At 39.7% G+C, this 26364-nt stretch overlaps 1 protein-coding gene across 2 annotated transcripts in view; it reads right to left on the bottom strand.

Annotated features, from left to right (window-relative positions):
* LOC131970165 (CD166 antigen homolog A-like) overlaps positions 1–26364 on the bottom strand; it is a 42660-nt gene that overhangs the window by 13027 nt on the left and 3269 nt on the right. For both annotated transcript variants that reach the window (XM_059331466.1, XM_059331465.1), the window contains exons 2-6: positions 2166–2272; positions 1715–1931; positions 1557–1621; positions 1040–1127; positions 611–784 (exon numbers count right to left, since the gene is read on the bottom strand). In XM_059331466.1, coding sequence (XP_059187449.1) covers positions 611–784; positions 1040–1127; positions 1557–1621; positions 1715–1931; positions 2166–2272 — 651 coding nt within the window. The remainder of the gene's footprint in view (positions 1–610; positions 785–1039; positions 1128–1556; positions 1622–1714; positions 1932–2165; positions 2273–26364) is intronic.

A 26364-nucleotide genomic window follows, 5' to 3' on the forward strand; every position in this document is an offset into this window, starting at 1 on the left:
GCTTGGATGTCACTGTAATTGAGATCTGGTTCTCAATTCACCTACTCTTTTTAGTAAAATGAAATAAATAAATATGAACAATCCCACTGCCAGTACCTCTAAAGCTCACAGATTAACATGTTATATCTCATTTGTTTAATCCCTACAAATATAGTATATCATATATATGGTTTTCTTGATAATGATATTGGTTATTATCAAGAAAACCATCGAAAATGGCCTGCTGCTGCCTGTTACTTCATATTTAATGTGCTGGCATGAGAGTGATATATATTTTCTCATCCAACACCCAGCAACAAAGCAAATAAGTGAATTTCTCACAATGTTGAACTAATCTTTTAAGGAATCATTTTGTGGAAGATGTGTAGATATACAGCTGGATTTTTGGAAATTCTGCTAACAAATAACACTTCCTTTGTCGAGGTAAATATTAGACGCAGTATTAACTTTTCAGAATCTGTGCTGCTGATGTAACTGAAGATTACATCATCAACCAGCATTTTAGTCTTTCATTCTGTGCTGAAGTTCCTCTGACAACAGCTCTGCAGACAGCTGGTGCAGTTTAGCAAGCGTGTCCAGTAAAGGTTGTTAGTAATGTTCAGTGACTCACAGGTTATAGTGAAGGTTGTTGGAGAGGACACCAGCTCTGTGCCCACTGTGGGCTGAGTGCTGCAGGTGAACTGGGCATCCGTGTCTTCCTTCTCGGCCGAGTACTTCAGAATGGAGGACGTGGTTGAAAGGCCAGTAACAGGGTCCTCCTGCACCGAGGCTTCGATGGAAATCCCTAGATGGAAAACAAACAACTCTGTCTGAAAACTCTCTCTCTGAAATAATGGTGTAATGACCAAAACACTGAATTCACACAGTGAGTCGGTGAGTGAAGCACAATTAATCACTGAAGGATAAATGACTGTAGCTATCCCAGTCATTTGTGCAGAATGAATACATTTGTGCATATATTATTTATAAATGTCAGAACCACTCCAAAGAGCTCTTTTGTTGGCATTTATACTCTTTTAACAGAATGAAGCACACAAACCTTTCCCATCAGCCACCAGAGCCACATTGTTCTTTAGCCATGTGATATTCGCAGCTGGATTGGCATCTTTTGCAACACATGTTCCAAGCTGTGGAACAAAAAGCAATCAAAGCATGAGAAAAGTAGCAAAGACCTTCACTGAATATTAAAAACAATCACCATTGCATGAACTTTGAATAAATCTGCATCTTTTTAAAGGACCAAACATCTGAGCAAACTAGCTTTACTTAGCGTCTTTCCAGCATTTGAGAACTACAGTAAGTAGTTTTCTACGCAATAGACCATGAAATGCCTAAAGCATTTCTAAAGCCCCTCAGATCCTTTGGGTATTTTAATTGCAGTAGGGGGGATTCTGCTCTTTACTAATTCATGAGAATCACTTCAAAGAACTCATTACTGTAGTAACATGGTCCCTGCTATGCCTCAAGATACCTAAGCTCAAGTGAGGGGTTTTTCCTTGATGGTTTTCTGCATAAAATAATGTAGGTATAAGCAAAGTTTATCATTAAAAGCCCACCTCAGTAAGTTTGCCAATCTCTAGTTCCTTCGCTGTCTCAGAAATCTCCAGGCTTTCCGGCTTCTCTGCAGTATGTGAAAAAAATGTGTTAATGAACATGATGGGTCATTACAGCACTTTAACTAAAGCAAAGTCATTTAATGTCAGCTTGTACTCACTGTAGATCACCACATTTACTGGGTGTTCTGTTATGTCTGCACCAGCCACAACCATGCAGGTGAAAGTGTGCTGGTCAGTAAGCGTGGCCGAAGAAAGCAGCAGGCTGAAGTTTGCAGCCATGCTAATACGGTTCTTGTATTCATCCGTGGCGCTGATAGTGGCAGCATTGTTTCCCGTCTTGACCAGCAGGTCTCCCGGAGGTCCCTCTCCTTTGTCCTGGAGAGTGGAGCAGAGGGCTCTTGTTACGTGTCTGTCACATATGGCATTTGGCTTCCAGTTCAAATAAAAAACAGTGTTTTGTTTCACTCCCTCATGCAGTGTCATATGGAGGGACAGATGCGCGGCCTAATGCACCGCATATGCACTCAGCCTGGGTGTGGTTCAGACATGATAAGTGGGTGTCAGACGGATTTCACCATTTTGAATCTATTGACCTCCACTGTGACTTACATATTTCCATTTAGCCAGTAAGACGTCCTCTGCCTTCATGGCTCCATTGTTGCACGGGATCTCGAGTGTTTCCCCGTACTCGCCGATAACAGTCTGCAAACCGCTGACTGCGAAAGGGAAAAGCACAGACACACATTTCAATTACTTTTTTCAGAAGGGCTAATCTGGTCAGCTCCAACACAGCATGAAATTTTTTGAATGAAAATTGAAATCCGTTATTATTCTGAATGCTTCAAAGTCTGCTCTTTTTGTACATATTTGACTGGCGTTTATCAATACCACTTAGTGTTTGCCTGCCTAGATACACTAAGAACTGCAGTTTCTAAAGAGTTCAGCAAATTTTATAGCTCCCTTAGCGAAAAGAAAGCAACCTATCCTGCCCTAAATTTCTTTCAAAACATTGCCATGGAGACAAAGTGCTTGAGGAGGGGGATGGGAGGGGGGTGGCAGCAGAAGTGTCTCAATGGGCTGCGATGAGGGGTTAGAGCCAGAGGGCTCCAGGGAAGAAGAGGCTGCCATGGCCCGACTGAAAATGAGATGCTGCTCAGTTTTTTGGTATTCAGATTCACATTTCAGACCTCTCAGAGTTCAGGCTAAGTTAACGCACGAGTGAGTGTGTGAAGACCAAAAATCTGACAGCTAAAATCAAAAACAGCTCATCAGCCGTTCAGTAAAGTGTACGAGAACAAAGCTGCGGCCAAACTGGTTTCCATCTGTTGAATCGGTGAGTAATAATATTTTTGGATTTTACTGGAAAGGGTGCAAAACAATGAAGATGCTCAAATATTCTGTGTGCACTCAACCTTGAAATTGTGTGATTATATTCGTGCACAACAATCCGCTGCAAACTGTAATGTCATTTCTACGCCGCAACTAAAGTTTTAGTCTCACTTTCCCTCTTAACTCATCAGACCTTTACAGGTTTCGTCCGAGTGGTTAATTCATTTGCTTTGTGCGTGATACTCATTTGAATCCCATCTGAATGAATGTAAATGCTTTTACTATGGTTACCATTGTCTACATCAGGACAGAGTAACAACTGGGACCCTGAGGGCATATTTGCACAGTTGCTTGTGATTTCAGGATGAGCACAAAATTTGTCTTTCTGCTTCCCACTCCTGTCTGTTTTCTTTCCCATGTGATAAACTCCCTCATGCCAAGCATCATTTTAACATCATAACAATTAAACAAGTTCATAAAACAGTCTAATAAATACATTGCCTTACTAAAGAAACACAACTATATCAAACAGTTTGCCTCAAGTCAACACAGTCTGCTGTTAATGCCGTCCTCCTGACACTCAGCTGAACAGGTTCACACTCCCGACACTTGTCACTCATCTTTATGAGCTGTCAGCTCTGAAACAACATTGAGTCATGCGCTGAACTAACCAGAGTCAGTAAAGCCTGTCAGTGAAGCCTCTACAGCAAGCAGATGACAAACAACAGACACTTTAATAATGTGATTTCCACAAGGCACGTTCTGCTTCATGTTTAGCTCTGCTGTATGTTCTTTTAAATCAGTTTCCTGCCGTCACTGATGTGACCTCCCTGCCCTGCGGACAGCCATTAGCCTCACTTTAAAGGAAAAGTTCCACATTTGGTAAACATGCTTATTTCTCTTGGGGAGATTAAGATGAGAAGATCGATATCACTTGTGTGTCTGTTATGAACAAGCCCCTGGGAAGAGCGACGGGCTTCGAAGCCAATTTGAAATAGCGGCCAAATTGTAGAATTACATCTTTGGGACAATGCCATTTGGCTCAAAACATTTTTTTTTTTTTTTTTTACCATAGATTTAAATTGGGAAGAAGACATCTGAAAATCTTTTTTTTTGTCCACAACCCCTGAGAAATGACCTGTTTCACTATAAGAATTTAATCCATTTGGTCTGATATAATTTTATAAGGTCTAGAAGAGCTGTACAATTGAATCATTTTATCCCCATTCAAGATAGCAAAGGGCTAATCTGGAAGTTAGCCAGCTCAGTCTCTACTACGCTTGCTCTATGGGTCCCACAGAGGACAAGATCCATAGTAGTAAAAATTTTTTTGGCTTCATACACCAATGAGCAACTTTCATAAGAATGAATGATGTCCCGCCTCCAACACTGTAGCCAGTTCTCTTTATAGATCCATGATTATGAAGCAATATGAGGCCTCAGCCAGCAGGAGGTTAGCTTAGCTTTGTGTAAAGAAGAACAGGGGGAAACAGCTAGCATGGCATTGTGCAAAGCTAACGAAGCTCACCAGGCTTATCTATTATTTATCATGTTATACATGTTTGCTTATTCTGTACAAAAAGTGCGATTTTACATGACCAAAGCCATGCTAGTTGTTTGCCAGTTTCCCGTCTTTATGCTAAGCTAAGCTAACCACCTCCTGGCTGTAGCTAGATATCTATTGGACATATATGAGTGTGGTATCGGTCTTCTCAACCAAACCTAATACGTGTAATTTCAAATTTTAAACTATTTCTTTAATGCCACATTTTAAAATCGTATTTATTTCTCCAGACAGTAAAAGTAGAACTAATCAAAAAGACTGAACTAATTACCATTTCCAGCAGGTTTCTCAATTCCCTATGACATCAATAAAAAATGGTTAGATTAATTAATGCAAAACCATCTAGAACAAGACAGAGACCAAGTAACAAAATATACACACAAGAGAACAAAGGGGCTTTAAAAAGGTATGAGTATAGCTGTGCTGATGACTATAATCAGTGTATGGAGCTCTATCCGTGAGCATCAAAGCAGTGTAACCCTCCCAATAAAAACTATTTGAGAATCACAGATACTGCAGCACGCCACCCACATAGATACAATCCCTGCATTTAAATAAGGCTCAGCGACATTTAATAGTGACAGCACGGGACAAAACAAACCTCACCACATTTCAGCTGCTGACAGTTTTACCAGGAATTCTTCACCAAACACAGGGATGAGCTCTGTCACTTGTCAACTGCAGTACAATTAAAACCATTTCGTACATTGATTCTTCTTATTATCTGTGATTTGCCACACCCAAAACCTGTTCCTCTCACGTCGTAAAGTGAATTCAAAGGCTTGAGAACCTTCTTCAGAATCCAGTCATGCATTGACTTGTTTCAATAAATGATTTTGCCTAATCAAATGTCAAATAGCACATTACCCAACCTCAGGCATTTCCACATTTCCTGCATTTATAAAGAGTATGCTGTAATAGCTCCGTTCTTGAGCATTTGATGAAGTTCTGTTTGATCGTCTACGTGCAGCAAATGGGCTGTAAATTTGTGCCTGAATTTCACAGTCTTGCTCACATCCCGATTTTGGCAACTGGGTGCACATCAGTCCGACCCACCTGAAATGGTAATGCAGATTACTGGTGGGAACACAGCAATGCTCATGTAGCCGTCCCACACTCCCTTGTTTTGTCTCTCTGATGTAAATGTAATGAAACTGACTCTCATGCTTGAATGAGCTTTAGCTAGATGTGCATGTTTCTGGTCCAGACAGAAAAGATTGCACACGCTGGGCGGAAAAACGGAAAATGGAGACATTGTGAATCTATTAGGAGGAGGGAGTTAATGAGCTCTCTTTGCAGGACACGGGCACATGTTTTGCATATGTGTCAAATCTGATGATATCCTGCTACATTTCATATTCGGAGTTATTTTATCATGCCAAAAATAATACGTTAGCATCTAGATTATGTGCAACACCTGGGTATGTCCATGCCAGAATACTCTAATGATCAGGGAAACATCCAAATGATTTTCCGATTCGTGCTGGCAACCGAGTCCACGTGTTTTGCTATTGTCGAGAACCCTAACCTCTCAGGAGAGTCCTGCACAACCTGCTCTGCAGAATCTAACAATTGTAAGTAACAAGAGTCAGGTCTATTCAGGTTACACTGCAAGCCCTGCAGAGTTGGAAAGGTTATCCCACTTCCTGTATAATAGACTCCTTACATTTCAAATTCAAATAGGCACGTTTGAATATTCAAATAAAGCTGTGTTCAGCCTCTCTGAGAACTTTAAAAGAGTCTGTATTAAGGAAAAGGCTTTATCTGCGAAGATTACACTGTTACACAATGAGAACTAATCGCACATGTTGAGTTACAGAAGACAAAGCTCCTGCTGCTCACTGAGATAAGGTAATCCTTCGCCACAAAAGTAGGTGAACAGTGTGACTTCACGTTGACAAACACATGCACTCGCACCATGCAGACGAAAAAATTATCACTTCTAACAGTTGTCTATATGATGATGGAGCAACAATCTAATCCTTATGTTTTGTAACGATTGGCTTTACTTCCAGACCTCACTGCTGTATGTGGGGAAAAAAGTTAGAATAATTGCATTTCTCCCTTTTTTTTTCTGACCTTATTAAAACCCAATTTGTAGAAAAGCAGTGTAACTCTTCCCTTTGCTCCACACTGAGCTCACACATTTAATGATGTAAAGCAGCGTGCATTGTGCTGTCATTTTATGAGGTAGGCACCAGCTGTTGGTTGCCAAAAAATATGGTTGCCATTTTTAATCAACTTGTGTTTTGAGTAATTCAGGTACTGTGCAGTTATGCACTGATAAAAACTGTATAGCCAAACATCTTTAATTTTTCTTTTACTTGATATTTTACAGACGTTGAATCTCAAGTGTTATCAGTCAACATGTCCACCCTGAATATACCAGTACGGTTCTGTCTTTAACAGCAATATTTAAATGCACGAACGCAACAAATATTAAAAAGTATGTATGTTAGGGTGCATGATTTTTTGTTTGCTGTCCCTATTTTTTATATGTTTAAAATTGGTTGCCAGTTTATCAAAATGGGATAAACGAATAGCAACCGCTGCTTTTGAGCCACGTTGCATTACTAATAACGTAACATCTCATGTTTTATATGTTATATGGAATCAACATAAACAAATATAGATCATTTGCAAAACAGACATGAACATTTACAATATGTCATAATTTATTGCCATTCATAACCTCAATGTTCAACCACAATGTCCATGTTCACTTTTTCTTACCTATTTAAAATGTGTATACATGTAATTGAACTAAACTAGCTCATATAAAAACTGTTGACTTATTTGGAGTTTGGTTGAAATAAAGCAGTGTAAAAACTACTTACAATGCATTAAACTTTACGCCTGGGTTTCTGAAACTGTGAACACAAGCAGCAGCAGACTAATGAAACATGTTAAGAAGCAATTCTTGTTCAATTAGTTAAAGTCATGAGGTGTGAAGCTGATAAAACAATGTTAAGCATGTTTCTTAAGCTGTTAAATAGCACTCAGGGCGTCTAAAAACAGCCTCTCTGGGGTTAAACAACACTGTATTCCAATGTGCTGCATCTGTGTCTTCACAAATCACGTAATTTATTGGCACTTAAGTCTGAACTGAAAATAACTTTGCTCGCCAGTTTGATGTGAGCTCCTCATCTCTATAGCAGAGCTCTCATACTGGACATAAAAAAATTTGCTAATACTCTGGTGATGGTAAATCAAGTAATAGACAGGCGAGTGACAGAGACAGGAGGCAGCACCACAGGAGATACTTTCATGTTCCTGATTAAGGCGCCTCTATCCCCGAGAAGAGACAGGTGACGACAGCTCAGATATAAGCTCACCGGGGAAATCAGCTACCTCCCCACACTAGTCTCTATATCCCTGTTTTGCTACCTTACGCCCTCCCATTTGTGTGCGTTTGTGTGTCTGAGTGTGTGCGTACATCGTTCAGCCTGCAACATCCAAAAGAAAACGGAGGCCCCAAACTTATTAAGTGCTGAAAATGAGGATTGTGCAGTGAATGGAGATCCCATGGCGCATGTCCACAAAGACTTGATGGCAAATAGCCTCGCTTCAGAAGCGGTTCAGCTGTGAGGGGGCAGACAGAACCACTTCAACTAGATCAATAATACTTGAGGAAAGGCGAGATTCTTATAGTGAATGCTGCTTGCCTAAGGAGCGAGAAAATCAAAGAAAAGCTAACCTTCCGTGACATTCTGCTTCTCGTCCTTGTCTTTTCTTTAATAATTTAACAAGTGCTGAATTTTGATTAGCCATATCAAGTATCTGAAACGAGGCGAGATCAGAGATTTAAGAAGCTCAATCTCTCATTACTTGGTGTCGGGAAAAATAAAGAGGGACTTCTGTCATATGGAAAAGTGCAGGAATGTTTCTGGAATATTGCTCCAAAAAGTTCCCCCTTGTAGACATTTTGTAATGTATGAGCTCTATAGGCTGCTGTTTTGTCAGCTCAAGCCAAGACAAGCATATGGCTGTTTTTTTAATTCTGTTACAGTATCAGTTCATGTTGAGGAAGTGTTCCAGACCAGCTAGCTGAGGAGGGATTTTTCTTAAAAAATACACAGCTACTTCCTCACTATCTCTGTCTGTCTGTCTCTCTCTCGAGGGGAAGGAGTGTAATCATGTCACTGATGGATAACTGACAGCATACTTGCACAACATCCCTTTCACACGGTTTCTCTTTTTGTTGCAGGCTGAACCATGGAGGCATCATTCCAAACGTCAACACTGTGTGCTCTATAATTTTGCTTTTTCCTGCCTACTGTAATTGCCTGTCAGTGTCTTTATGGCGTAAAACTAAGGACATCAGCTTGTATTTTTTTACCCGACTGTCGAGAGCTGTTTGGCAAAAATCACTAATGTCCATAGCTGAGTGACTCTCCATTTTTGAAGCATGTAATGAGGGTACACGCACAACAAAACGTCCTGTATGTTCTGTTCTTCTCAAGGAGATGTGGTAGTCATATTTCCCCAAAACATTACGGCCCTCTCACTTTTATAGGTAGGCTGACAACCCTTAAGCTTGGTCCAGCAGCTTTACTTACTTTCATTTTTATTCGCACATAACAAAAAATAATAACAAAAATACACAAATAACAGCGGAATATGCAAGGCTAAAAGCCTCAAGGCTGATCACAGGTCTCCCTTAGTGTTTTGAGAATAATAAATAAATGAACGAAGTTAAGTGAGTACAATTTTAAATGCAACTAATTAGTTAGTCAATGTCATGGAACAAAAACTCTCACGCAGATGGAAAAAATACAAAAAAACAACTAGGACTAATATGAAATATCTCAACAACTGTTGCAAGGTTGCCTTGAAATTTGGTGCAAATGTTCATGAGTCTGAAAAATGTCTTTCTCAAGAGCAACCATGAGGTTGACATTTGTGGTTTCCTTAATTCTTGACAGCTATTAGATTAAATGGCACAAAACTTTGCAGGGCAAAGGACACTTGCGGTTCCTACTCGTTAAGTCCTAATTACTTTAATTATACCTTTACTCATGTAGCACCAACATTTAAGTTTGCACTTTCTCCTTATAAATATTTCTCCTAATAAAATTATTATTATTATTATTATTATTATTATTAAAGTTAAAGATACTTGAAGTCTCTTATAAGCAATGTTGGCATGCTAACACACTTAACTTATATGATATAAACCTGCTAAACATCAGCATGTAAGCATTATCTTTGAAAGCGTGTTCGGGCAAAAACTTGGTATTTGCCCTGAGGCTGCTGCTTTTTGCTCTGCCAGACACAGAGAGTTGTGTGCCTGAAGCACATTCTCATCAGCTCACATCGGGTCATCTCATCACGTTTTGGATACGCCAGCAAAACTGTACCCTACAAAGTTGTTAAATAACCTAATATTTGATTTAATATTTAAGATTAAACCTACAGGAGATGTCACGCCTTACTGGAATTTTAAACAGAGATGCCTTTTTGTTTGATCTTTGTTTGATTTACGAGGATACACTTGGATTCTCGCTCTTTGTACTGATGTCGCTCCTGATTAAAGCCGCAACAAACATTTGTCTTTATTAATTATATCGATGCTGATTATTTTTTCAATTAGTAATTATGTCTGCGAAATGCCAGGAAATAGTCATTCATGGTCATACATTTAGAGCCAGTGACATCTTCATCTTCAGTCCAAAACCCAAAGACACTCGGTTTACAGTCATATATGGCAAAGAAAAGCAGAAAATCAGAACGTTTGAGGAGCCGCAATAGTTTTTGCTTGATAAATGACTGCAACGATTTATCAATGATCAAAGTGCTGAACAATTGTTGGAAATAGTTTCAGCTCTTGTGTTCAAGTTGTCCAGCTGCCTAAATGCATCTATTTTGCAGAAGAAAGCAGCAGGCCTGAGTTTGTGTAAGTACTTGGGGGTTGACAAAAGCCACATTGTGTGCAATGAACTGCACAGAGTCTGTGACATGGAGATTTTGAGCCATTTTCCAAGTCTCATTTTCTGCCACACCATCTGTTTCAGGGCTAGAAAGCCACCCAGCACCCTGAATATGTCTCCCTGCACATCTTTGACCTTCAGAAGGGTGTAAAGGTCTTTCTGCAGGAACCAATCTGCAAAGAGGTTCATTTTATGGACAGAAACACTTTGGACAAAGGTTTCATTTTCTACAATGTTACCCACAGGCTTTATCTTCAGTCCAGCTGAACCAGGCCTGTCTAGTCTTTTTTTGTTTTTAATAAGTGATCCACTCTCTGTGGATTTTTATCTACAAGTGCCATAGGAAACATCCAAAGTCTAGCAAATGTATTGCTTTTATTGCAGAAAAGAGAAAGTGATATTTCTTGACATTAATATAACCCTGAATTGACGCACAGTCTTGCAGTGAAAAATATTGTAATGGGAAATTAGTCTCAAGAACAGAAGAGCAATTTATTTTCACACTAATGAAATATTATGTTCTCTGTGCAACATATATATCTCTTTTCAAAGCTGGTGTCCTCAAACTTCAATTCATTCACTTCGAAAATTCAGATGGAGGAAAAATTATTCAGTTATTTCTCATGATGAAATATTATCTGAAGAAGATCATTTTAGTCTTCAGTTTACTGCTGCATCGAATTACATAATCGTTTGTGTAATTGCTCATGCACAAATGCTAAACATTTGCTGGTTTCAACTTGAAAAATGAGATGATTTGATGCATTTCTTTGTTTTACATAATTATCATCATAAACTATTGGTATATGTTGGATTAGGGATAATCAACTCAATAATAACTAATAAACTCTGCATATCCATCTTCCTCAACACATAGAGTTCATTTGTTCCTGTATCTGTGTATTTACAGCGTATGTTCTTGTTGTTTTTATGCATTTTAGTTTTGTATTCATGTCTATAGCCACCCCTTGATAATGAGATGCTACATCTCAAGGGGATTTCCTTTTAATAAATTCAAACATTTTCTTAATTTATGCATTTGTTATGTAGCTAATTTTTAAAAAAAAATAGTGAAAAAATGGCCTCAAGATGGCATCTTTAAATGTTTTTTTTGTCTGACCAACAGTCCAAAACCCAATTATATTCAGTTTATTATCATATAAAACAGAGAAAAGCAGCAAATATAGAGAATGTTTGGAGTTTTTGTTCAGAAATAATTATCAAAAATAGTTTAGTCAAAAACAGTACAAACTTGTACACCAGAGAAGAATAAAATATACAAAAACCTCTCACATTTTCACAGCCTGCACTGAGCAGAGCAGAGTTTGTCACCGGAGGGCAAAGCAAGCCTGTGTTCTGCTAAGGAGGAGGATGGACAGCAAATGGAGAATTATGTAGAGTATAGAACACACAGTATTATTAGTCTGAGTCTATTAAGCATAATGGCTCCCCTCCTTCACCCGAGCAGCATGGGCACATTGCACAACCACTGTGCAACCAAACCAACAATAGCATTCATGCTTGGCAAACAAAATACTCAATATCAGAACTCATGCTAATGCTGCATGTTATTCAGGAAAATAAGGCAAAAACTCTAATGCATATGTAGGAGGGGTTTTCTTTGTTCTTTTTGTTTGTGTTTTTTACAAAATTTAAGAATGCAAAAGCACAGAGGAATAATGCCAACGAAAATAAACCTCATAAGTGCTCTTCATGCATCTTTATACTTCAGTGTACCTGAGCAATGCACAGCCTTCCCTGCTCTACACTCGCTGGATATAAAATGCAGTTTCCAGAGGGAACTTTCCAGAAAGACATATAGATGGCTCACTCCCCCTCAGGCAAAAAAAACAACGTTCATTTGCTGCATCATGTGTGGTCAACAGACACCTCCAGACGACAGCAGGTGGGAACAGGGCTAATGCATTGCCTGCAGTCCCACCTGTCGGGTTTCCATTGTTGCCTTGTGACTGAAAATACTGGCTCCATTTTCTCTGGTTTCATACTCGTCTTGAGGAGGGCCTTCAGTACCTGTGCAGACCTGCCGCTGAGGGATCAGGTTGCTGCTTCCGCCCCTCGTCAGGGATTGAGGCGAGAGGACAAAGAGAGAGATGAGGCTGGAGGAGTAGGAAAAGATTTATTTTGCCTTCAGGTGTTGCATGCCACTTGCGTTATTGATGGCTGCTTCCCCAAAGGCATGTTATTTGAGAAAAGATAAATCTTTTCTATCATAAAACTGTAATGTTCTTTGCAGTTTTTAAAGGCCCTAAAAACATATTTTTTAATCAGTTTTTTACTATGACAGATGGGGGACTAACATGAAAACAATCTTTTCTGCTAAAGTTAATTCACTTGTGGTTGCTTCACATGAGGGACTTCTGTATTGCTGTATTGAGTTTTTCTGCATGACATGGCCAATAGGATTCTGAAGAGTGTGAAGATCAGTGTGGCGTTGCCATCTTGGTAGGACCTGACTCCGCCCAATTACTGGCTAATCCAAAAATGGACAAAGAGGTGGAGCGTGGGTGAGCAGAGGCAGTCCGAATGAAGCCTTTGACCTGTGACCACATCTGCAATCAAAACTGCCATGTCTTTAACTTTGCATAACTCTCAGCCTTGATAAAATTAACCACCTGTATAGTTGTTATGAAGAGAGAAACTAGCTACAGAGACTTATTCCACTTTTAAGGCTGTTAACATGTCTATTTTTGCTCTAAAGTTGGACAAAACAAAGGGGTTTATGAAGATAAAGTGGCCATTCAAGGAACTGCAGTTTTTGGCACTTCTGTGTTGGATTCATATTTTCCAAACTGGAGGTTGCTGCTTGTTTTTTCCACCATGGTTTTGCTTTTGCCTGCTTTAACTGGACTTTAACTGCACACCAATACAATTCAGAAAAAAAAAAATCAAAATGTGATGACAGAGGCAGATAAGATGAGTTTTTATCGTTAAGGTCTTTGGCTTAAACATGTGCCAGCAAGACGGCCAAATAAACCGTCTAATTCTCAAAGCACATGCAAAGGGTGAACCAACCTCCAGCTGCACTGCCAAGCAAATCGTGTCTCAGTGCTCTCCTGTCATTTGCACCTATTAGTAAATGAGGTAATGTGCATTGGAACAAAATTGGCCCCTATCTATGAAAATGAACTCTACTGCAAAAACAGTCCAATTCAGAAAGACCAGCACTATTTGCTACTTGTATTAGCAGTTGGTGGTGAAATACTCCTTAAGATGTAGCAGATGTTGGTTTCAAATGGTGCACAATTGATGGTGCTATCAGCAGCCCCATAATGTTTTATAATTTTTAAAACTCACGTGATTGAATGTTGCTCATTTAGCCAAGAAAAATGTTATCAAGAGAATCAACTTAAAACCAAGTTTTCAGATTCTTTCTTAATATCTTTTTATGCAGGATTGCATCGCAACAGTTAATTCAAGAGTGAGACTTTCTGTGTGCACAGTGCATCATATCTTGTTTGCCTCCACTTCTGTGATTTTCCTACAATTCCCAGAATACTTTCCGACACTCCCCAGGGTACAGGTGCAAACACTTTGCATCAGCTGTGGGTTATGCGTGTGGGGGTGAAGTGATGAATAATAGCACTGGAATAATAAGCCCAGAGGTAGCAACAAGTCCTGCTCTGCAGCTCAAAACACAGGATGTCTTGTGACCGCATAGCATTCTGGTCCATTAAGGATACTGTCAGAATAACTTATCGCTTTATTGTCTAGAATGGTTTTCACTCCGTCTAAGTAATGGGGAGAGTATGTGATTCTGAGGGACAAAATGGATATTTTCTGTAGATGTGTTAGAAAGTTTTTCATTAAATTTTGTTGAGGCTTCAATGAAAATATCTCAACATGACGCCACGTTGTCTGCGTTTGACTGGAGATCCAAGATAATGAGAAAAAAACACTGCCAAACAACAAAATAGACCTCAGACTGCCAGGTAGATTGCGAAAAAGCTTTCTCATTTGCAACTCCATTGGATACATCCTCTCGTATGTTAAATAGCATACAGGAATATATGTGAAATCTGAAATTCTACATCATTATTAATTGAATGACATTCAAGCTTTGAAGCTGGATAAGACACACAACATAAAGATTTACAGTGTGCAGAAAGAAACTGCAAAATATTAAAAACCTCTTGCATTTTTCCCTTTGATTAGCAAGTGCACTTAATATGAGGTTTTAAAGAGAATCTATTGTCAAGCTTTTTTAATAAATTATTTTCAAGTTCCTTTAAATCACTGTCTCACTCTGAAGATGCTGACAGCACAATCAAAGCAGACAATTCGACTTTGATTTGGCTTAAATTGTTCTTCTAAGCTCCAGAAAAAGCACTGCAGTGAGCAAATATCTGGGAGGAAAGTATTTGTTGGGGCTGGAATTAATGGGCATAAATAAATGTTAGCATAAGGATTAAGTGCATATCTATATACAATAAGGAAGGAAAACAAACATATTTTCATATAGAGTAACTGTGAGAGAGAATCTAATGCTTTGTATATGTTCTAGCACATTATTGGCAGTATCACAGAGACGTTTTTGTTACATTTTTGTCTGAGCGAGACAGATGGGAAAGATAAAAGCACATTACAAGAAGGGTGATTATCACTCTAAATGTCTTGCCATAAGGTTTGCTAGAAATTGATCTTGTGGCACGATCATTAGTCTTTGAAATGTTCTTCTCTATACACTCGACCACACAAGCGTCCGTAAAACCCTCTTTAAAAATGTCATAAATTGCGTCAGCATATGAGTTTGCACGAGTGCGGGGACTGCTCTTAAGACAGCAGCCTGCTACTGGAGTGATCGGGTGGTAAGTGCACTCAGAAATCACGTCCATTATATCGTGAATTATGTATTTGAAGGGCGCAGGCCAGAGGACCCGAGGGGAGAAGTGGTTGTGAGAGGCCTGTGGGTAGACTTGGGGCAGATCATAGGCGAGCTCATAGTCCTGACTCTAAGCATCCACCAACAACTCCCATTAACGATGCGCCATTAAAGGAAACATTAGGCCATTAACAAGGCACAGACACACCACTTCCTACTTACCCATTAACCCTTCCTAATGCAACTCAGTGCTGAACATTTTTGCAATGACTTCATTTGTTTCCGGAAGAGCTGACATTGACCCACCCGAGGCTCTTGTGTCAAGTTGATCGAGTTCTTCAGGTATGAATAAAAAAACAAACAAATCTCCATCACTCAAATCTACACCTACATCTATATGAGTGAACGCTGCCACTCTATACTCATTCACTCAGTCATTTCCTTTCAATGCCTGAAAGGATGTCAAACAAATTTGCTTCCAAGTTTATTTCAAATGCAGCTTTTGTGTAGAGCAAAGCAAGGCTGGTGGCTATTAACTCTCAATTCAGTCAATCCAGACGCCTGATTAGAAACCACTCACTCATTCTTAATTATTTCGGAGTCATTTAAATGCGATAACTTTCTCATATGCCAAGGAGCCTTCAAACTTTATTATGCTGGCAGATCTTACGAGCGTTATTGAATTTGTCCTGCTCACCCATGCCTTATGATGAGCTTGCATCCACACGCAATGACTCTGTCTGTAATCACAGAGGCTTTGAATCTAAGTTGGTTAATCTCACAGTTACTGAAACACTTCTAAGAGTCTCTTCGGGGGCTAAAGTTGAGCCCTTAAATCCAAAGATTTTTTTATCTTTGGCAGATCTTGGCGTGTGTTTAACGATGCTTGAGCGGCACCAATATAGCACACGTTGCTAGATTCTACACATATCCCATCATCTGCAGTTCAGATTCATGTTTGTTGGTGCATTCTTTGGATTTTAGTGCATCAAACTCACTGGCTGCATGCAATAAACTTGATCGCAAGTATCTGATCAGATAGTGGTTTCCTGCTGTTTTTACTGAGATTACGAGGCAAAGATAAATGCACAGCGAGGTAGGACTTGCTGTTTGAAAACTGTTTCCAGCCTATGTAATTAAAATAACAGACCCTTTTTCCTCCAGCAAACACAGGGAAGAGTAATCAACCCAATTAAGGCTTGAAAATGCAGTCACAGTGATAATGAAATAAATGTTTACAGCCTAATAAAATAAATGTAAGGGTTAAAGAGGTGCAGCAGATGGTGTGATACTCCAGATGGAGCCTCTAACAGTGAGTAATGCCTCCCGCTAATGAATATAGTGCCCTTTGAATTACTGAAGAGTTTGAACTGATATCCATAAATCTTACTTCAAGAAGTAAATCTTCAAGTTGTTATAACCTTTTTTCGCTTTTGCTCTGCCACCCTGTGCAGCTAGATGTGTTAATAGGCAGCTTTAAAATATTCCTGACACATTCAAAACAACCTTCTTGACATCAAAGTGCTCGTCGTTTCACCAAGTCTCTTCAAGAGGTATCACATCAGACGGGAGGTATCAGTTTTTTGCATACAGGCCATAAACCTGCCAGCCTCCCTTGCCTGAAGCAACGGAGGCAAGTAGAGCAGGACTCACTTCCAGGGTAAGTGTCTGCTCCCTGGATTATAGATTGAACTTCTTTGTAATCAATTTTATTATTAGCCTAAAGGGTCCTTGGCGCTAACGTCACACAGCGAAAGAAAAGGAAAAAGAGACAGACTTGTACTGGAATGACACTGAATTGTTAATTAACAAACCCATTGACAGAAAATAACACAAAAATTTTGTTAATTGACTCATTTCTCAAGCACCAATGTTAAACAAAACACTGGATCTCACTTCTAAAGAAAAAAAGATCTGCTTTTCTCTCTTTTATGGAACTGCTGAATTAAGCTTTTGGCAGTTTGTCAGACAAAACAAGCAATTTAAAGATGTCACCTTGCGACTTTTGTTAGACTTTAGATTAATTAGTTAATTGAGAAAAGGAAAATCTACGTTTTTTTGTGTGTGAAATGAATCACCTGTTACAGTCACTGAATCCCAATTTCGCAGAGCCCAAGGTGATGTCTTCAAATGTCTTGTTTTGTCGGGCCAACAGTCCCCATAATACTAATTTATACTGTGATATAAAAGAGAGAGAAGCAGCAAATCCTCATTTGAACTACAGACCAGTTGGCATTTCAGCTTGAAAAATGATTAATAATAATCGTTTCCACTCTTAATCGATTAATTAGGTGGTTTTTCAAGTAGAAATGTCAAACTCTTGCTACTTTTCTCTGCATCTCACAATAAATCTCTTTAGGGTTTTGGGCAGCTGGCCAGATTGGCACATGTTACTTTGGGCTTTGGAGACATATGATGGGCATCTCCTGTTTATTTTCTGACAGAAAATGACAGCTGGATCGGAAATGAAAATAATTGTTAGTTGCAGCACTAGCCAGGACCCATGCCAAACCCTCATGCTCGACATATTTTATATGCGAACAGACAGAGCTGTACAGGAGGGTCAGCACTGAATCACACATGGCACCATCAGACTAAAAGCATCCTACTGGTAGAAAATGCACTGAATTGTATTATTTTTTTATTTTGAAATATTACCCCAGCTAGCAGCTCCACATTCCACCCATCTAAGCTTTTTTTTTTTTTTTTCAAGTACCTGCATGTCTGTCCTACAAGTGCTCCCTTTCCTGTAAAGGTGGCCCCGCCCTGTCCCTGACCCCCACTCCTCCCTCAGTAGGAAAACCCTTTGAACATCTGCAGCACATTGGGCCTGGGGGAGCACTTGTGTTTACTATTATGCTATCTGTATGACCGTATTACAGTTGCAGGTTTTGCCTGAGGATACCAATCAAACCTGCTAACCACAACACCCCCCTGTTGAAGGTAAGTGCAGCCTTGTTGACACAGCAGAGTTGGAAAGAGAAGCACACAAAGCTCTGACCAGAGACAAAGAAGGGAGGAGAATCAGCCCGGAGCCCATCACTTTTTTCCTACGTGGGTAAACAAGAATGCATCCACTTATCGATCTTAAAGTGCTTCATTAGTCGCTGCATGAGCCATGGACTAATATTTTCCCCAACACAAAATGGATGATTAATGGAAATATGTGGAATAGTTGTAGCATTGTCTGAATGTAATGCACAGCGGCTACTTTCCTGTATCAATAATGCATGCCTCGTTTTGCTGTAAACAACAAAAATATTAACAGGTAGATATTTTCATTTGTTCAGCAGATGGCTTGTGTAGCTTTCATCTCTGGTAATTGCCGTGGCCAGGCTGATACATTCACATTAGTTGAGCAAAGAGTCATGTATGCTGTTGTGCACTCATAATGTCAGGTTTGACCTTCTAACCCTTCACTGTGAAACAGAGCAGGCAACGCTCCCCATTCCAATAAGCCAAACAGCCTGGTTGGTATTAAGAGGGCATGACGGTTTCAAATTGTGTCCTGCTTTAGCTTCTGGCTCTGGGGGGGTCCTAAAGCCTCTGCTGGCTAAACAGAGCAGAGAGCGGTGGGAGGAATACATGGAATGCAGATAATACATACAAAGGATTATGTACCTGCTTGCACATCAAATCTGTGTGGTTTCACATTTAATACCCACAGACCAACGTCTGCTTTGATGGAGTACTCTGAAAGGTTGGAGATTAACATGCACTGTCACACCACTGAGTCTTCCTACGACTTCAGGACTTTCAGATTTACTTAGCAGGATAACCGCTTACACGATTTGGCTGAAAGGTTTTACTAGTGTTGACTCCGATGGCGCCATGCTGGTTTTGGGTTTGATGAATTTGTGTATTCTGTAAAGTGTTTGTTTATGTGAAATAAATTCACTTGTGTCCAACAGGCAATTTATCTTTTGCTGAAGCAAGGTCACTAAAAATGTTATCCTCCGTTTTTCACTTAACAGATAGAAATGTCACAACAAACCCAATCTTGCTCTTTTGTTTGCGTCTTTTGTTTTTGAAAGATGAGATAACCACTCTCGGTTTATGTAATTCAGCATATGTCGCCGTCGTCTTGGGAACACGGGTCCTTTAAGGCATAATAATTTCATTAGCGGTGGCTATTGCATTTTCTTCCATTATGACATGAGGAGAAGGCATACATCAACGTAAGTGCTTTTAACCATTCCACCCTGGCGTTGCACATTTTTAACTGCTCCCCCTCTGCTTCTTGTCCTGTGTGGTTCATCCAGAACAAGAGCAGATGAAGCCCTGCAGATCTAACTGATAGTGAGCAGCACACAAACACCCCCACTTCATACAAAACCTGTCAATAAGCTTTTCTGAAAGACGTCTTAAAAAAAATAATGTGGCTTAAAAAGCTCAGGGGTAAATATCTCCATGGGACTGCTCTGTACAGTCTACCCCCCTACAAGCAAACTGAGCCAACACGCTTTTCAGAAAGTCCTCTGGAGCAACGAGCTGCTTCCACTACAGGGTCAGACAAAAATACAGGAGCTTGGGGCTACAACTCCACCAAGTCCAGAAAGAACTATATTTTCTTTACTGAACAACAACATCACTGATAAATAAGGATATTTGCTGCAATTTAAAAAACTTAGTGGTAAAAACTAGGCACGTATTTGGAAATACACAATGCAGATGTATTTTGTTGTTATGGTAGCACCATAGCATTGTGCTACAGATGTCAGTATATCTGTTCTTTAGTCCACCACTTTGTTCCACACTAAAATATCTCAGCTGTTGCATGGATCATCATTTGTTTCATTTCGTACAGACATTCATGTTACGCAGATGATGATGCCTTAAGACTCTGGTGACCCCCTGATGTTTCCTCTGGCCCCGCCAGAAGGTTTTGAGTTGCATTTCAAAAACTATTAAATGGATTGTTGACCTGCAGCTAAAAATTATTTACATGACCAATTAATCTGCAAATCATTTTATTGATTCAATGATTTTGCCTATGAAACATCAGAAAATAGCGAAAAAAAGTACATTCTAGTTTGTCAAAGTCAAAGGTCTTGTCTTTCAATGTCTTGTTTTTTCAGTCCAAACACCAAAGGTATTATGTTTAATGATACAAAATTTCCATATTCTACAGACTCAAAGCAGCATTTCTGCCATTTTCCCAAAGATGGTTTCTGTCATTTTTGGTAGTTGCGATTACCCTGGCGTTTTTGGTTTTATTAAGTTATTTGATGCTATTAAAAGGGGGAGTGACATCATGATTAGTAGCTGTAGTTGACTCACGACTGGATTATTTACATCACCTGTCACTTTGAGCACGTAAGCACACTAATGCATTTAGCTCAAACCTTTGCTGCATTCCAGTCATTAAAATTTCTCACCAAAATGGGAAAATGTGTCTCTAAAAGCAGAACAAGAGGGGAGAAAATTACTTACTGGGCTCCTCTTGCTGTTGATATTAAGAACATGCATATTTGCAGATGTAATGACCTGAGTTATGGAAATGCAGTGAACACAAGACATTACTGAGGACAATAAGAAATATATTCATTCAAGCATGATATCTGAGGAAATGCCACCCTGAGCAGAAAGGTAACAATTATTAGAAACCCACTGGGAGATATTACTGTGCGAACAAATGACAGACTGTGGCTCTGATGTTGTCTTGGTTTGGTGTATCCGTTTGTGTTGCCTCTGTCTATACATGAGCGTGCTGTGGCAAGCCCTCCACAATAAGACAGGTAATCCTAAGATTTCCTAAGAAAAGAGCAGAAAATCCAGGTCGCTTTATCCTAAAATATCTTACACACTGAAAAAAACGGGTCATTTTTCAGTGTCAATTTTTTTGCTGTGTGACCCAGCGCACTGAAATGAAATCACTATCATTATATGAGGAAATGATGTGTCATCTCCTCTGTATCTACGACTTGTATGGGAGGGGAAATGAATGGTAGCATAATGGGTTATGGCATCTTCATTACTCAAAATTAAACACTGCAAAGTTCATTTAACAATGTCCTCAGTCAATAGACAAGCCAGGCATTGTAATAAAGCAACTTTTATATGACAAGGGCCTCGGGTAGACAGGCTGCTTGTGAGTTTACTATTAAACATTCCTGTTTAAAATCCCTTTTTGGACCACCTTGCAGTCGAGGGAAATCAGAGTTGTGCATTTTTTTTGTTTTTGTTTTAAGAGGATACGTTAGGACAAAAGCAGCAGTTGGATGTGATGTGAAATGCTTGGTTATTCTCCCTGGCAACATAAAGCTCTTTGACCTCTTAAAATGTCCCATTAGAAAATTAAGTATTGCATCCAATTATCAGACAAGTATCTCTTCACCTTCCTCGAAAGGTCTGGCAGTGGCACAGCTGAATATTTAACAGCAAAGCTTAGTGTCTTGTCATAAAACATCTAATATATCTACAGGTCATTTATCCATCGCAGCATCTCTGGTGTGGTGTCGCCATGTGAAAGGTCAACGCTTGACTTCATGGAACAAAAACAGAACGGAAACAGTGCTGCTGCTATTGCTGACAACAAAGTCATTCTGGTGTGAGGATTACATTTCTTTTCACTTAATCATGGTTTTCCAAGAAGTTGCACATCAGGAAGTACATGCCCTGGGGCCAGGATGGGAGTCTGATTCTTCAAGGACTGGGTGGGAAAATGTCTCTTTCAAAGGGGAACAGGGGAATCAATGATTTATGTACAGTTTAGAGCAATGAACCCTCCCAGACAGAGTCCAATAATATCTTAAATGAAACACAAGATTATCATCAGATAGTCACAAAAACACCCAAAGAGGGCTCTTGTCTCAAGTACTTCAAGTCCTTCAAGTAAGTGGAATTTAGATTAAATGCTTTAAAATCATAAAAACATATTTAACACCTCTGACTAGCCGCCGCCAAGTGTATCGGAGTCTGTTAATGCTGCTTCTTAAGTCAATTAAAGCAATGTATCTTTGTTTTATTGGCTGATAATCTATTGACTATAATTTCATCTGAATTATACATAATAATATAAATTTCCGATTATCGCACCATAATTTATCGGTACTGATATATATTGTGCGGCCCTACCTTTAGGTTATTATTTCAACTGTTTAGCTAAAGGATAAGCAGTTAACATAAAAAGTAATAGATAATTATTATATCTGGTGATGTGCTAATTTTAGCTAACTATAACTATACTTTATTTAAACTGCTTTTCCATTACATTTGGGGTAATACGCCTTTTCATTAATTTTAGGTAGATATTTCAAATATTTATTCTCTGTTATAGAATTTTAATATAAACCATTTATCCATTACTTTTACGATTTCTTGTACACTTTTCCATTGACAGTTCACCCCAAAATCAAAAATTCACATACTGGCTCTTACTTGTAGTGATATTTCTCAGTCTAGATCGTTTTAGAATGAGTTGCCAGATGTTGGCGATAATGTGCCATAATGATGTCCATCTTCTATCGAATATAATTGAACTAATTATATGCCTTAGAGGGCACCAAAACATGTCTACAGACCTTGTTGTGAGCAGTTTTATGTAATAATTATGCTAGAAAGAAAATAGCTATTCTTTAAGGTGTTAGAAATAGCTCTAGTTGGCGGGAGGCATGGATTGTGGTAGTTTGCTGGTTATTGTGACACTAAGATGAGCATCACACCAATTTGTGCTGCTATTTGGATGCACAAATATGTGGGCATATTAATTGAGCTACTTCAGAAGTACACCCCAGTTGGTAATCTAATATATAGAGCAGCTTGGAACCCAGTAAATTAGTTTTATAAAAATCCAAATACCATTGTAGGAAAACCACCATGATATAACATTTCAAGAGAGACAATGCAGCAATTAGAGCAGGCTTGTGCTTCCTCCCACTCCTTTGGGCATGTATTAGACCTCTATAAAGGTTCAAGGGTAGTCCCAAGTGTATTGATACATTGATGACCCCGAGAAGACGGGCCAACCATTTAATCTTCTATCTTGTTTCGTACTTAGGCACTAAGAGAATGACAGGCTTTTAATTCCAATCAGAGATGTACTCTTGCAATCCCCTGTGAAAGAGAGTCTCCCTGAATGAGAACTCCTGTCTCCTGCAAGTTCAACCGAAGCAGCATGTAATCAAAGATAGCTTCGGGCACTGCAGTCTGCTGCAACAGTGTATGAGGGAAGGATGGTGGACATCAGTGCAACACAAAGAAACAGCTTTTAAAATGGCAGGAATGTGAATACTGAGGTCAAATGCAGACACAAGGCTGTTCTGTTGAGTCCCAAAGGCAGTGCGTAACGGGGAGCGGCGCGATGTTTCATGAATGAAAAATTGCTAAACAGCGCCTGAATGAATAGAGCGACATCTCAGTATTGCAAACGAGCTTTCGGCCCAACAGAGGGTGATTCAGAAATGAGCAGAAGACAAACCTCCGTGTCATTTTATTAGCTGGCCCCGGGCTCAAAATGGATGTTTCACCTTTTGTACTAAAGCTCTGTCAACCCGACTGACTTCCTGAACCTCAGACAAAGTCAAAATAAAAGGTCTGATACAAAAGCTACCTCCTGTCTGACCACTTGACTCTCATAAATTGGCAGAAGTAATGACTTTATGGGAGTGCACACATAAATATAAGAGGTTCACCAATAACCCCCTTCAAGGGTCAGTAGGAGCCCTGCTGCTGACACGCTGCTGCTGCCAGTGGTGGGGGAAGTGTCTTTGTCTTTGCTTAATCTATAAGATACATTTTAATGAGAAAAAGAAGTTCAGTAAATGTAATTTACAAAAACAAAAGCCACATAAGCACCCACCCTCTGGCTCACTCGTGCACCCCTTTATGGTATTCCTTAAATATTCTCTTTGGTCGAACGATTACCATCACAGTTAATGGAGGCCTCTCAAAGAATTCATTAAACCAGAGCAATGACTCTAATGGAGAATTTGAACAAAGATCCAGGCGTTGTTAAAGATGGGTGTGGCCACAGGCTTTTCATATGGAGGAGAGAGGAGATGCCCCCTCCCTTCCCTCCTCCTCCCAGTCAGGTTGCACATGTGAGGTGCAGGGACAGGCAACAGCTACTCTGTGCCCTCTCCGAGGGGTGTGTGCTGTTCCATATTAATGACAAAGAGAGGAGCGGGAGCAAGAAGTCGCTATCATACACTCATTTGTTTAAAAAGAGGCTGCCTCACAATACAGTCGGCGGGAGTCCACAGGAATCCAGTGAAAGCCGGGGGCTGCGTCAATGACAAAAGACAGAAACAACCTCACTTTTTTGTCCCTGAGACAAGGGCTGCCCAATTTCAGAGTGCTGTTGGTCTTTCACCAAAACCAAGGATACCTTCATGCATTTCAATGGGGGTATTCCTGCATAAAGAACGAAGCACTACTGCATAGCACAGTCATCCCTCTCCTGTTGTTAAGCCTTTCTTTATAGCTGAAACAATAGAACTCTGGTCCCTCCCCTTGGATAACAAATAAACCATTATTTTGCACAGCAGAGCGAGGAAGCTGTGTGCAAAATGAGGAAAGTGAGAAAATGACAAAGAGAAAAACTGAGATGCAAGTGTGTTTGGTAAAACATTACAATGCTTTGTCTCTCTTTAAAATGATCTCTCCTCACTTTAGCCATGCAAACTGTAGAACGCGGTGCATAAGAAGTCAAGAAGTGCTAATTTAGTCCATCTTCCTTAACCTGGACGGCAAATTACAGCAAAATGGACAGCTGATGAGGCCATTTTAGCTGAGATTATAAAAATTGAATATATCTCACACTCTAGCTTTAAAAGTGGGGTGAACCAATCACTAAAGTGTAATTAAGATTCACTTTCTGCTGTTTTACTGATAATCCTGTGTGTAAAACTGTCAAAGGCGAACAAAAGACCCTTTTCTCATTGAGTCATTGCCTCAGAGTGATTGCTTTTGCCTCACAAGTCCTTTCATTTTCCCAAGGCAAAGCCGCTCATACATCTCCCTGCTTGGTGAATCCAGCAGAGAGAGAATTGCTATGTCTGACATGTAGGAAACTCAGCATGTTCACGTGGTAGCTCATACTTCTCTGCCACTGTCTCACTCGATCTAATCTAAAGGTGATGTTTGGTTTCGAAATGAGACTTCTGGAACAAATCTACAAACACACTTTTTTTTTAAAACCAGTAATCACAAGACAACTTCCTCTTAAAGTTATAAACAAGTGAATAATAAGGCTTCAAAGTTATACTTTAGCTCAACATGAGTGATGGGAACAAAGTGTTTTCCTTTCAACAACTGCACACACAAACAGGAATCATAAAGAGACGCGTGCCCCCTTCACGGCCCTAAAACCCAACACTCCTCCACCTGTTCAGTGTCCTGTTGGGGGAGGAGAGAAATGTGTGTGTGTGTGTGTGGGAGGGTGTGTGCACCACTCCAACCAACTGTGTGAGGTGTGCATGGCAGACAAAGACCAAAATAAAACACTAATACACGTCTAAATTTACCGTGTTACATCAGAATTACAGTTTTGTGCAACTGTATTGTTTCCACCATCTAGGGCCATTGATTTGTCTATTTTATTCAAGTCATACTGTATGTGAGCAAGTCCCTCACCATATGGTCCAGATGCATATGTTATAAGCATCATTTCTCTGGGGACAAGCTGATGCATCGGCCCACTTTCTTGGAAATTATAGTATCCTATCCTCTCACAGAAACAGAGCAGGTTAATCATCAACTCTAATATAAGATTTCCCAATTTTAGATTTGCACTAAAACCTTTGCTCTTTTTCTTAATGCTGCATCAAACATTATGTAACCACCCAATTTTAATTTCATCATAACTTGGGGTTATTTTTAGCTTTACGTCACCGAAAGCTTCATCTTTACTTTTAATTATTTGTAATTTAAAGCCAAAGTTACCATGTCAGTAGTTAATTAAGCAGCACATCCAGGCTGTAAAGCGCTGCTGCCAGGGGCGCTAGGAGGAATCCTGCACCCCCTGATGGGAAGTGACACTGGGCTCCCCAGCCTAATACTGCTTTAATTTACAGTACGACCTCGGCCTGTCTGAACCGCTCTGTCTTGTTTGAAGAGCCCATGAAAGTGTCCCCCCTTTTCTCTCCATCAACAGCATTTCTGCTCACATTTCCACTTATTTCTCTTTCTGACCAAGGCCCAAGA

The sequence above is a fragment of the Centropristis striata genome, chromosome 4 (genome assembly GCF_030273125.1).
Source record: "Centropristis striata isolate RG_2023a ecotype Rhode Island chromosome 4, C.striata_1.0, whole genome shotgun sequence".
Taxonomy (NCBI): domain Eukaryota; kingdom Metazoa; phylum Chordata; class Actinopteri; order Perciformes; family Serranidae; genus Centropristis; species Centropristis striata.